This window comes from Psittacula echo (assembly GCF_963264785.1).
Source record: "Psittacula echo genome assembly, chromosome: 4".
Lineage (NCBI taxonomy): Eukaryota > Metazoa > Chordata > Aves > Psittaciformes > Psittacidae > Psittacula > Psittacula echo.
This window is the reverse complement of record NC_137738.1, coordinates 101,914,721-101,927,180: the sequence shown is the minus strand read 5'-3', so window position 1 is coordinate 101,927,180 and position 12,460 is coordinate 101,914,721. Positions and strand designations below refer to the sequence as shown.

Below are 12,460 nucleotides of genomic sequence, written 5' to 3'. Positions count from 1 at the left end.
CAGCACAAAGGAGAAGCAACTGGGAAACTTGAGGCCACAGTTTATTACACTGATCCTCTTCCACCAGGCAACAATCTGGTATGTTCAGTTTAAACTCACCAATTCAGTGGCTGCAGCTGCTACATTTTTTCTTACAAATTTCTGAACCTTTTTATATTCATCAAATCATTTTTTCCATGTGAATAGCCTTTTCTTACAGCAACTCTCACAGTACTTGCAAACATTAATTTCATCCCATTTTGAGAGGCACAGCCCCCTTTTCTGTCAAATTTAAAAAATGAATGAGCAAGTAATATACCTGAATCGATCACTAAGCTGGCAGCAAAATAAGCAGGAGAAATTTCTTCTCCTCGAACTTTTGCTTCTGGACTTCAATCACTATCAGCCTGAAGTCACTGCTAAAACATTTCCAGAGGTAACTGATCTGCATTAAATAAGCAAAGATGAGAATTTTACTCCTTTTACCAAGAGAGTTTTGAGACTTGCAAATCATTTCTGAGGGGCACTAGAAGACCACATTCTTCACTAGCGACTAAAACTACTTTTTACAGTTACACTTCACCAAAGGAAAAGGATGTTCACAAGTGCTTAGCTGCTGCCAAGATCTCTGCAGAAGTAAAAGGCTTTCATCCTTCCAAACCAGGGCAATTTGAAGAAATAAATGAAATACAGAAAATTGGCAGGCCCCAGAAGATGGACAGACATCACACTTTCCTGGTATAATATATCTTGGGAACATGCTTGATAAAACAATAAAGCTCTTTCTAGGTAAGCAAGATTTAGCTGGTTATAATTAAGGCTCAAATGTAACATCTGTTACAATCCAGTTCTTATTAATGATAACTCTTGATTGCAGTGTTCACTATCCTCCTCCAAACTCAGCTAGACAGCTTCCTGGAAACAAGGATTTTTGATTAAATTCCTTCCTTACCTCAATTTTCCCCTCAGATAAACACACACAGCTCCCACTGAAGTGGTAGAGATGTTTCTGAGGACCAAAGAAGTAACATTCTCCTGTACTCACCAGGCACAAACTGCTTTCACATGAAGCTAATGTACACCCAGTCATACAGATGCTGAAGCTCATAGACAAATATATAACTCCGCAAAAGTTACTCTGAATTTATGTTAGTCTTTCTGAGAGTACATAAGTATAGAGAAATCTCTGGCTATTTCTACGTATGCTTAAGACTGGTTTGATTTTGATCCAAGAAAAATAGACAGATCTGTTCTCTTTTTAGCATGAGTTATTTCAAGGGAATTGCATTACATTTGTATTATATTAAATGGAAAATGCTTTTTTTAAAAAAAAACATGATAGATCACACATATTCTATAAATTAGTGTTAATCTGCACCTATGCAGTATGCTTTTGCTATTAAAAAGAATAAAAAAAGGCTTTCAACTTCACAGAGACAACTGCAACTCTCAATGCTACACCACTGCCAAAGCTAAAGAAAAAATAAAGTGATTTTGGTAATATATATGGGAAAATAAGATGATGTGAATTTGTCCTCACATCACTAGATAAAGAACAATTAATCGTTTGCTCTGTCTTAAATAAAAGCCTGCTTCCTAAAATGGAATTAATTTTACAACTCAGCTGAAATAAATGGAGTAGTATTCATTTATTTCAATAGGGAATTGCACTTTAAGCATTTAAAAAAGCATAAATAAATCAACTTCCCAGTATTGAAATGTTGAAGTAGAGAGGGAGGTGCTGATTCTCTTCTTCCTGGGATCCAGTGACAGGACATGTGGGAATGGTTCAAAGCTGCACCAGGGGAGGTTTAGACTGAACACAAGGAAGCATTTTTTTACTGAGAGCATGGTCCAGCACTGGAATAGGCTTCCTGTCTGTCTTTAAGAGGCATTTGGACAATGCCCTTAACAACACAGAATCATAGAATGGTTTGTGTTGGAAGGGATCTTAATGGTCATCTAGTTCCGCCCTCCATTAGACCAGGTCACTTTTGGCAAGCCCTGAAGTGGTCAGGCAGTTGAACGAGATGATTGTTGTAGGTCCCTTCCAACCTAAATAGTCTATTTCTGTTCTATTCTAAATGTATTTGGTGAGACTTTGGAGCCATTGCTCTAGCCTAAAAAGTCTATAGAAAATCTTCTCTGATAGAAGTTCACTTTACTAAGCCATTAATGACTTAATGTGCCTTTATCATCTCACTATAACAAGTCTATTCCAGCACGCCACAAATACTGAACATCACCAGTTTCGTAAAAAGGGTAGTTGAATTGATATCACAGGTTTACAGGTGGCCAAGGAGAAGGATTAAGAGGTTAAGAATTCAGCTGCGCCACAAGCTACATGGGACAACTGGAAAGAATGTCAGCTCTGAATAACTTGGAAAAAACCCTTTCCTCTAACTATTAAGCACAGATTTGGGACCAGTGCACACAAAGCTTGTTTGAGGGCACACCACCACCCAACAGAAGGGTCAGGAACGAGATTCAGTTTCCCGAGTGCAAGTTTTACCCCACAGTCTCTAGACAGAGTATTCCCAACCTCAGCACAGGGTTTTTTTAGGCACATTTCTACCTGAAAGTCATGTTTTGTATCACCTTCATAAATCTTTGAAAACTCTGCACTGCTAATTCCCATTGCCAGAGTCAACAAATGTAAATCACAGGAAATGAAACTACAGAAAATGCCTCAATTCCATTGATACACTCCAGGACTAATGACACTGTAATTTGTTTACTTATATTACTATCAGTACTGCAGTGTAACCTGAAGACCCAATCAAGATTAGGACGCCATTACATTAGGCATGAAGAAGGCAGTTTGTATCTCAAATTGCTTGCAATCTACCTACATGAGACAGAAAGTACAACTATCATTTTGCAGATGGAAAACAGAAGGAGTAAGCAGATTGCCAAAGGCTTTCAGAAGCTTGCTCAATGAAATCCCTCACAAAAACCGGACACAAACCACTGCTGCTGGAAATGCATTTTGGTGCCAACACACTACCTTGTCCATTAATCCCATTATTTAAATATTGTGCCAGATAACTTTTGAGACACAACACTGATGCTGGGTGATAAGAAACTACCATATTTGTTACATTTCTTAACAAAGATAAAACATATGGGAATCTGACCACATTCTTCCATCACGTATGAAGATCAGAACTTGTTTTCATGTTCTGTCACAGTCCTATCTAATCTTACGCAATAATCTGGAGCAGCTATTTGTGTACTCAACTCAGGCACGGCAAAGCTGAAAAATCAGAAGGTGATTTACAGTACCAAAGTTAGGCACTAAGGCATGTTATGTAGCCAGAAAGGGTATCAGGTACTTCTGAAGGGTAATCCAAAAATCCTGCTCTAATTGTAAAGCAGCCAAGAACTACTCCTTAAGGCAGGGGGCAAGATTTGCTTAAACTAAGAGGTTCCTCTAAACTGTTCCCTAGTAAGGTTGCACCTTAACTCTCACAGCCATGGGAACTTAGGTCTGTCCATTAAGGCATAAAATGCATTTCAGAATCAAACACGAAGTCTGCTCCAGAGGTTATACATCTAGTTGAACAAGGAGAGAAAGAGGCAATGCTGCCACATATAACAGCCTAATAGCTGGAGTGCTGACAGCAGAAGTGTAAAACTCAATCACAGTCCTTCTTCATCTTGAGGAGATTCCAGTTCTCACTTCCCACTTCTCTGGAACATGTGGGGACGTCAGACTAGAAACTACCCTGCTGAATCCCTACCTTGGCAATGCATGAATCATAACATCCTGGAGGATGAGCAGACAGGACTCTAAAGTTTTGCCAAATACCTAGGGTACCACCCTTTGGCACTGTCTGGACTTTTCCTGTATGGACTGTCAGGACAACACATCCAGACAGCTTGCTCCTAAAAGCCTTTTTCCCCCAAAGACACTTCAGAAGGAAGCCACAGGCCTTTTACTCCTGTATTACAAGCAGTCCCCTCCTGTCCATGCTCTCTGCCACCACTCCCCATCACATGGTGAATGCGCATCTATGAGATTCCTGGAGAGGGAAGGCAAGATGGGGAAGCAAGACAAAACAGAGTCCACAGCCCACTCCTCATTTGAGTCTTCTTAAAAATTCCTAACTTGCTGTGGCAGAAGCAAGCCCCTTCTAGTCTCCTCTCAAGACATGAATAATTAGCATACAGGCAAAGTCTTTTCTATGCATGTGCAAAATCCTAGCCCTTCAGGGACTCGTGGAACTGTGTTTATGCTAAGGAGCTGCATTGTCACATAGTGTGTGCATTGGTAAGAGAGAGGTAGGGCCACTGCAGAAGTTACATGGCCTAGCAAGCTGTCAAGACCAGGCACCACTGTAGGGGAAAATCACTGGATTTAAAAAAGTACAAAATTAATCCCTGAAGACAAGGACTGTAACACAACTCCTTCAATACTCCTGCATGAGTGCCTGAATCAGTTACCCTCTTGCCTGCTCCTTTTCTTGCTCATGGCTCTTCCATTCTTCACTGCTGAATGTCCCAGGCTAAACTGGAGGGAGCAGGAAAATTCAGCTTTCTCCTCCTCAAGAACATAATGGTTGCAATTGAGGATGTGGCAAACATGGCAGGGGTGTTGGAACTAGATGATCCCTTCCAACCCAAACCGTACTGTGATTCTGTGAAACAGAGCTATGAGTCTCTTCTGTTGGAAAAGGTAACTGAGCGTAGGTTTGCCACGTCTGAAACAACTGTTTGGTTATTATGCATGAAGTGGGCTCCCCACAGACAAGTGTTTTTGACTAAAAGTGGCTCTCTGCTGTGCTTGATGCTGGATTCAGAGCTGTGCTCAGAGCACTCCAGTGAGGTTAGGCTTTTCTGGGAATCCAAATGATCTCTAGATGTTGGTGCAGTTCAGTCAGAGCATGGTTCCCTCATTTCCCAGATCACCACACCTCCCTACAGGTATCTGCCTAGAGGCACAAGGGCTGACACAAGGGCTGAACAACTTGTGAGCTTTACATACTCCCAGTATTAAGCAGCTCTGGAAAGCAGGATTTCTGGATCATTTCCTTGCACCTAGGACTCTTAATTTTAGGTGAAAAGACAGATGTTCTGGATATCTGCAGACATTTCTATCTTAGCTACCTCCTAAAGCGGGACTCACAGGAGTGTGGTAACGATAAGCATTAAGTGCAGTGAAGCCTAATAAGATTATATAAATAAGACAGAGATCATTTCAAGATAAATCCCAGACATTTCTGGAATTGCATCAGTATGAAAAGAAGTTATGTTGTATTCATATAGAATAGTTTTAAATTAAACCTTGACATTCATATGCCATCCTTTTCACAGACCACTGGAAGAAAACACTTTACCCGCTAACCATGGGCCCCCATTAAAAATATTACCATCAAAGACTGCTTCAATATTGCCACAGCGCTGGAATTGAAAGGATGAGCTTTTTCTGATATCTGTAATCTGAGAGTTAGAGAGGTTGCATAGCACCAATAGCAAGATATACAGAGGAAGCACAGTTTATGCTGGAGTTTGATTTAATGAGTTTTCATAGTCTTTTATGTCAAAGCCAGCTTATGATAGCCTCATCTAAGATGGTATCCAACATCAATAAGAGTATGCAGCATCTTGTCATCTTTCCACATTTACCATTCACACTATCTAGGAAGTTATCCAGCAAAACTGCTTTGTGGGAGCCACTGGCCTCATTTGGGTTTGGTTTTTTTTCTTTTTCCATTTCAGTTCTGTCACTTAAATTTATCCCAAACTAACCGGGGGTGGGAGGTGACAATTTTATTTCATAACATTTCTGAAGTTTGGACAGGAGCTGAAACATATCTTTCAGCATCTTCACAAAAATAGTTTCAAAACATCTATTTCCAGAACTAAGTTACAGAGGAACGTTTGTGAGAGCTGAGACTGGCATAGGCGACACATGTATTTAACTACTTATAATTCAAACTACAAATCCTCATCAGAACAAAATACTCCGAATATACAACTGTACTAGAACTTAAACACAGACATCCTACATCCCAAGCCAGTGCACTAACTCCCCTAAGAGTGACATAATTGAAACTATATCAAAAAGCTTCTTGAAAATACAAATAGGTTTACTTCATTAGTTACATTTACAGGGAAGTGTTCCCAACTTGCTCCAGCTGTAAGCTACAGAAACAAGTACAAAACCAAAAGCAAGCAACAGTTACCAGTGAGTACTTTCTTACTATACTGAATGCTATAAGGAAACTTTATCTCACAGATCTAGGCCTAGATAAGTAGCTGTCAATCTCTCCCATCACCTACATTTTGCCTTCTTAAGGAAAAAACCACATAAAATGGAAGCTCTTGATGTGAACTTCCCAGCTGGGAATTAGGACTGCAGAGCCCTTTGCATTCTTTTGACAATTTACATAACTATGTACAGAACATGACATTACAAACTGATTTAAAAGACATCTTCCCTCTGTGCAAAGGTGCAGCACAAACAGCTCCATTAACCAACTCTCCACTTAAGATTCATACAAGTCCATAAAGCAGGTGCTAAATAGACCTTGTATTTATCTTTGCAATCTGGAATGAATTTTACTGTCAATATATAGACACATGCTTTTAAGATCTATATAATCATTAATTGTCTGTATCAAGATCTAAGGCTGGAAATATGGACTCAGCATTTTCACTGCTTCATGCTCGATTTCATTAGCTAGCACAATGGCTTAAAGAATCAGGTCCACAGCTTCATCTGTCAGCCTCTCACCACTGAACACCGCACCTGGCAAATCTGCAAGCACGCACATGTAGACATTGTATCCTGAACTGCTCAGCTACAAGCGAAATATATTCAGGAAACCCACCAGAACATAATCAAATGGACTGTATGACAGAACAAAGCAAAAGATGCAACAAACATCTGAAATGGGAAATCACTCTTGAAAGCAAGGCAGTTGGTATCGAGAGAATATTCAGAACATGCCTTACCTGTGTAGTGCACGACACACGTCTGACCCTTCTTCGGAAAGGTCCGTCCTGTTAAAAGTATAAAAGGTTAGTCTTTTATTTTCTCTGATTGACCTGTGTGGTTAGACAGGTTTATCTTGCCAGAGAAAAGTGCTATGCTGAGATTTGTACCGACTATGTGTTGCCAAATCACTAATATGCAACACATTTTTTCCCGTGCCTTATACATGCATTTACATTCTGCAAGTGCAAAAGGACTGTCAAAACTCCACAGATTATAACCTTAAAATTCTCAGAATGTTTTTGCTGTAATTTTTCAAATAAACTTTTAGTTTGACATTGTGAAAATTTGCATTTGTATTCACATTTCTAATGCCTTTCACTCAAGACAGCTCTAACAAGGGCTACTTTAATAAGCCAAGAAATGGGTTAAAAAAAAATTTTCACATACAAAGGCAGTTTAATTTTGTAGCATCAGGCAACAATAAAGCAGTGATACACTGAGTTCTTTTAAAGGCCTAGTAGCTCCTCCTAAAATTTTCATACTGAAAGGAAGAGAAGGCTTAAACTATTTTATTGCCACTGGAAAATGATATTACCATTTCCATTTTACCTGTTCTAGGTATTGCCAAAGGCACTAAAAGCTAGGGGAAGAATTTCCAGACTCAATTAGGTGTCACCAGTGTATTAAAGCAGCTAACCTTGATTTCTCAGGTAAGGTTGGGCAGTGGAGGGCCCAGGCTGAGAAGAACTTCAAGTTTGAATCCGACTGGTTATTAATGAACATCCATACCAGAAAGCTTGAAACTGGGGATTCAGGTATAAAGTGAGGCTCCTATCGTAGCTGGCTTTCTGGCCTCTATAGTCTGAATTAACACAATAACAAGTTACACATTACAGGGCGCATCACAGAGTATAACCAAGTAACGCATAAACTATATACTTGAGGCTTAGATGCCAAACCCACCATGAGCAGTAAATGACAGAAGGGCAGGCAAACACAATGAACTTATAACATGAAATTGAGAAGATGGTGCTTCTGAGTAGCATCTGAACAGCCTTGTTCATCAACCTGGCTGGCTGGAATATCTCTAGCTACGGTGGCACAAAACACAGTATAGTAAATACCCAGTCAGGGCACCACTGCACCCGCAAGTGGAATTTCTCTCATTTAACTTTAGCCATGTAAAATACAGACAACTATCATATGTCAGTCTCCTGGGCCTTCCCTGTTGACAGTGGAGAATTAGCAGTGCCTGGAGAGAAACCCAGCCAATCCAGAGGGAGGCAAGACGAATTATTCTCTGGAGATGGCTACAGAAAAAACCTACAATACTGCTTTAGACCAGCACCCAGCCTGAGGAAAGTTATGTGAGATGAATCCTACCCTGGGTAAAACAGGTATTATTCAAATGATGTACAGAGACCCGAGAAAAGGAGTATCAGACCTTCCTGACACACGTTCTGCTGTGTGAGTGTAACACCAAGTCAATGAGGCTGCATAAATTCACATCAAAGATGAATTAAAAGCAGAGATTCTCAAGACCACTGACTAGCTGTGGTTTTAAGACAGTGTTTAAAGTCAGCTGATTTTGATTAAGACTTGCAATCAAGAAAACTAACCCATATAACCTTATTTGGAACAGCATATTGCTTACAAAGCCAGCCTTGATATATTTAATAGCTAGTAAGTACTATTACAAGGTTAAGTTGCACTCTTCTTTCTACTCTCAACCCTGCAATGTCACTTATACCCACACAAGCATTCTGCTTTTATATCTATGCAACCAAGACAAGAATTTGATCCCCAGAGCTAAACAGCACAGAGGGAGAAGCCAATTTCAAAGCACACACAAAGAAAGGAAAGATACTGGGCCAAGAAACTTAAGCCGAGATCAGCTTGAACAAATTATTTAGAGTTGTGTACCAGCCAAGGATGAATCTGGCCTATTATACAGATACATATGGCTGTATGTTAGATATTACATCCTTTAAGAAAAATACAACCACCACAACCTTATGAAATGGGGTTGTAACACCACGGGAGAGCAGAACATCACGAACCCGCTCTGGAGAGGAGAGCCTGTGCCAGGCAGAGGCTATGACCACCCGGGCTGCACCTCAGCCCTCACCGGCACCACACGTTGAGCCGGGGGAAGCAGCCGCCCCGCTGCTGCCGCGCCGGGAGGGATGCGGCCACGACCGGCCGGTGCCCCGGGGCGAGGCTGCCTGAGGAGCCACGGAAAGTTTGCGGCAAGGCGCGCTGCCCCCGACCGCCGGGCTCCGAGCAGCTGCCGGCGGATACCTTAGACCAGCCCCCGCCACCCCTGCTGCTGCCGCCGCCGCTGCTGCCACCGCCGCTGCTGCCGCCCGGGGAGCCACCGGCTCCTCCTGCCGCTACCGCCGGGACCTCGCGTGGCCGCCTCTCCCCGCTCCGCCGCACCGGGATTCCGTGCCCAAAGGGGACCGGGAAGGGGTGGCGCGAGGCTGTCCATGCCCTATCTCCTGCACCCCGCCGCTGCCCCACACCGGGACCCCGCGCTCCCGCCTGTGCCCGGCAGCGGGGCCGGCGGCTGCCCGCGGTCTCGGAGCCCTGTGCGACCCCCGCCAGGTCGGGTCGCCGGTCGGACCCGGGCAACCCCGGCCCCGTGCCGCAGCGCTGCGCCCCCCGCCTTCCACAACAGTCCCGTACCGTCTCCCGGAGAGATGGTCTCGATCTCTACCCCCATGGCAGCACTAGCGCGGCGCTGCTCGGTTCAGCACCCTTCAGCTCGGCGCGGCCGGACCCCCAGTACAGGCATACCCCGCCGCGCCGGTTGGCAGGGGCCTCCCAGGCTGCCCGTCAGCCACCAGCAGCCAATGCGGGGCAGGGGCGGGGAGGCCGCGGAGGGGAGGAGAAGAAGGGGGCCGCCTGTCCCCGCCTGGGGCCGCCGCGGCTGGGGGCACCCAGCGCCACAGGCCTGGGGTGCGGCTGCCTCCCGCCGGGCAGGGTCCACCTTAGCGCTGTGTCGCCGGCGGCGGCCGCGTGTGGTGCCCGGCGGAGCGCTGCCCCCGGTCCTGCCACCGTTTACCCCAGCCCAGAGGCTGCTCTGCGGGAGGGCTTCGGACGTGAGCCCGAGTTGGACAGAAGGGGAACCGGGCTGCGGGTTCCCAAAGCCAGCCAGCGACCAGGGCGGCAGAGGGTCAGCACCTTCCCGGTTAAGAGCAGCTGGGAGCAGAGCGCCCGTGCTTGCACCTTGCGTGTACGCGGTGAAGCGGAGGTACTCGGTGCCTGCGGGTGAGCGGCAGCAGGGGCTACGGTACCCGTCGGTCGTGCCTCAGCCCTCCAGCGGCGGCAGGTCTCCAGTAGGTACCCGGAGGTACCTTGAGTTCGAAACGCACAACACAGTCTATAACTAACTGTACTCATCCATGCTCTAAATAAGAAAATCGGTGTACACGTTGCTCAGGTGCTCCCGTGATGTGAGATGATACATTCAAAAGCCTGTGCGAGAGATAGAACTGCTTCTGATGAGTGTACCTGAAACAGATGAAAAATACTATGTCCTCCTAAACTAACTGTGGACGTGAATTCCACGGTCCCCACTGACTCTAAAGGAATCGTTCTGTTTACAGTTCTGTGTGTTCTGGGTTGAAAAGTAAAAATGGAACCTCGACATCATCAGTTTTCCAGCTGAAAGAGCTGTCTGTATCCATCTAATTCCAACTTACACTTCTCTGACTGTGCTTTTTCAGGATTCCTATCTGTTACAAACTGGATTCCACTTAGGAAAAAGGATCTTCATGAACATGGGGCAGCTGTCAGGTGTTTTGTAGTTGCAGTGATGTGCCCCTTGCAGCTACACTCTGAATTATACTGACCATCTCTCTGCTTTCCATGCTGTTTTGATTGGACTGTCTGTTCACTGTCATGCTTTACTGTACGTTTCATTGTGAATTGGACACTCCAGAATTACTGGGGCTGGCTGGCTGAAGCTCCCCAGAAGTGGCCAAGTGGGGAAAAGCATGAGTTCAGAAGTGGTAATGAGGACTGGATGCAGATCTCTTTTAGCCTGCCTTCATACCGGTTAGTTCTGCATTGGTATGTAGTATACACAGAATCACAGAATGGTTTAGGTTGGAAAGGACCTTCAAGATCATGGAATCATAGAACAGCTCGGGTTGGAAAGGACCTTAAAGTCATCCAGTTCCAACGTCCTGCCATGGGCAGGGTCACCTCACACTAAACTATATCACCCAAGGCTCTGTCCAACCTGGCCTTGAACACTGCTAGGGATGGGGCAACCATAGCTTCTCTGAGCAACTTGTGCCAGTGCCTCAGCACCCTCACAGGGAAGGATTTTTTCCCTGTATCTAATGTAAATCTCCCTCTTTCAGTTTAAAGCCATCCTCCCTTGTTCTGTCATTACTTGCTCTTATAAAAAGTCCCTTTCCATATTTCTTGTAGGCCCCCTTAGGTACTGGAAGGCTGCACTAAGGTCTCCCCAGAGCACGCACTTGCTTCAGTTCATCAGGACTGGTCTGTAGCGGTGTAAATTCTGAAAAGGGATTTTTTTCAGTGCCATGCTCAGAATGTCTGTTGATTTCTCATCAGTACAAAGATACTAAAAATGCATTTGAGAAACAGGAAAATGCCAGGGAGGAGGTAAGTGACACAGAAGCATTAAGGAAACATGAACATTGCTAATTCCAGAGCCATTACAGGGTGACAAGGACAGCACAGCAAATGCTGAGCATATAAGAGGAGCTATCAAGTGAAATTCTAGGTACATGGTGTCCTAGTAGGGCCCCTGACTTTACAGGAAAGAGCTGCTTTCATCCAGGCTCCAGGTAGATGTCTGTTCCTCTCAGACAATCAGAACATCAGAAGGCATAACTGATTAATAAAAGCAATTTATACTTTGCTGGCTTCCCTTGAGCCTCTATAAGTACATGATTCCTTTGGTCAGGGCTACATATCTCTCCATGATGGTGGAAGAACAGCTGTTCCCAAATAACATCGTGTGACATGAGGATGTTGGATTCAATCACATAATATAGTTCAGAAGGGACCACAGATCCACATGTGATGGATCCATATTGTCATGACCACAGTCATCACAAATAACGGGCTATAAACACAGATTCCAGCATCCTCAGGCAGACATACAACCATAACAAAAAAGCAAAATGCACAAGCCATAAGATGGAATTAGAAGGGAGCAAGCAGTGACCTAGGTCTAAACCCACTGTGCTTCTAAACATCCCATCCATGGCCTCTAGCTCTATGCTGGGTCTCTAAATGCAGACACAGAGCTTCTTTTGGGCACGAGCTAATTAGACTCCCCACAGTCATATTCCCAAGCACATGGAAAGAAAGGTGAGACCAAATTCCAGGACAGAACTAAGGATCCGTAGAGGGTATCTCAAAATTGTTGGATGAATATTTTTAAAAGTCTTTGTCACCCCAAACATTGAACAACAAATAATGTTATTTTTCACCTTATAGTATTCACTGGAGGCATCGAGGTCCTCAAGGACACGGTGGTTAACACGTACACAG

The 12,460-nt window shown here is 44.2% G+C and overlaps 1 protein-coding gene across 1 annotated transcript in view; it reads right to left on the bottom strand.

Moving 5' to 3' along the window:
* The window catches only part of FKBP1B (FKBP prolyl isomerase 1B), a gene marked incomplete at both ends in the record, with an annotated part of 47,612 nt that extends 37,965 nt beyond the window's left edge, over positions 1-9,647 (bottom strand). The window contains 2 exons of the mRNA XM_080616362.1: positions 6,940-6,987; positions 9,611-9,647. Coding sequence (XP_080472488.1) covers positions 6,940-6,987; positions 9,611-9,647 — 85 coding nt within the window. The remainder of the gene's footprint in view (positions 1-6,939; positions 6,988-9,610) is intronic.
* Between the last annotated feature and the right edge of the window lie 2,813 nt (positions 9,648-12,460).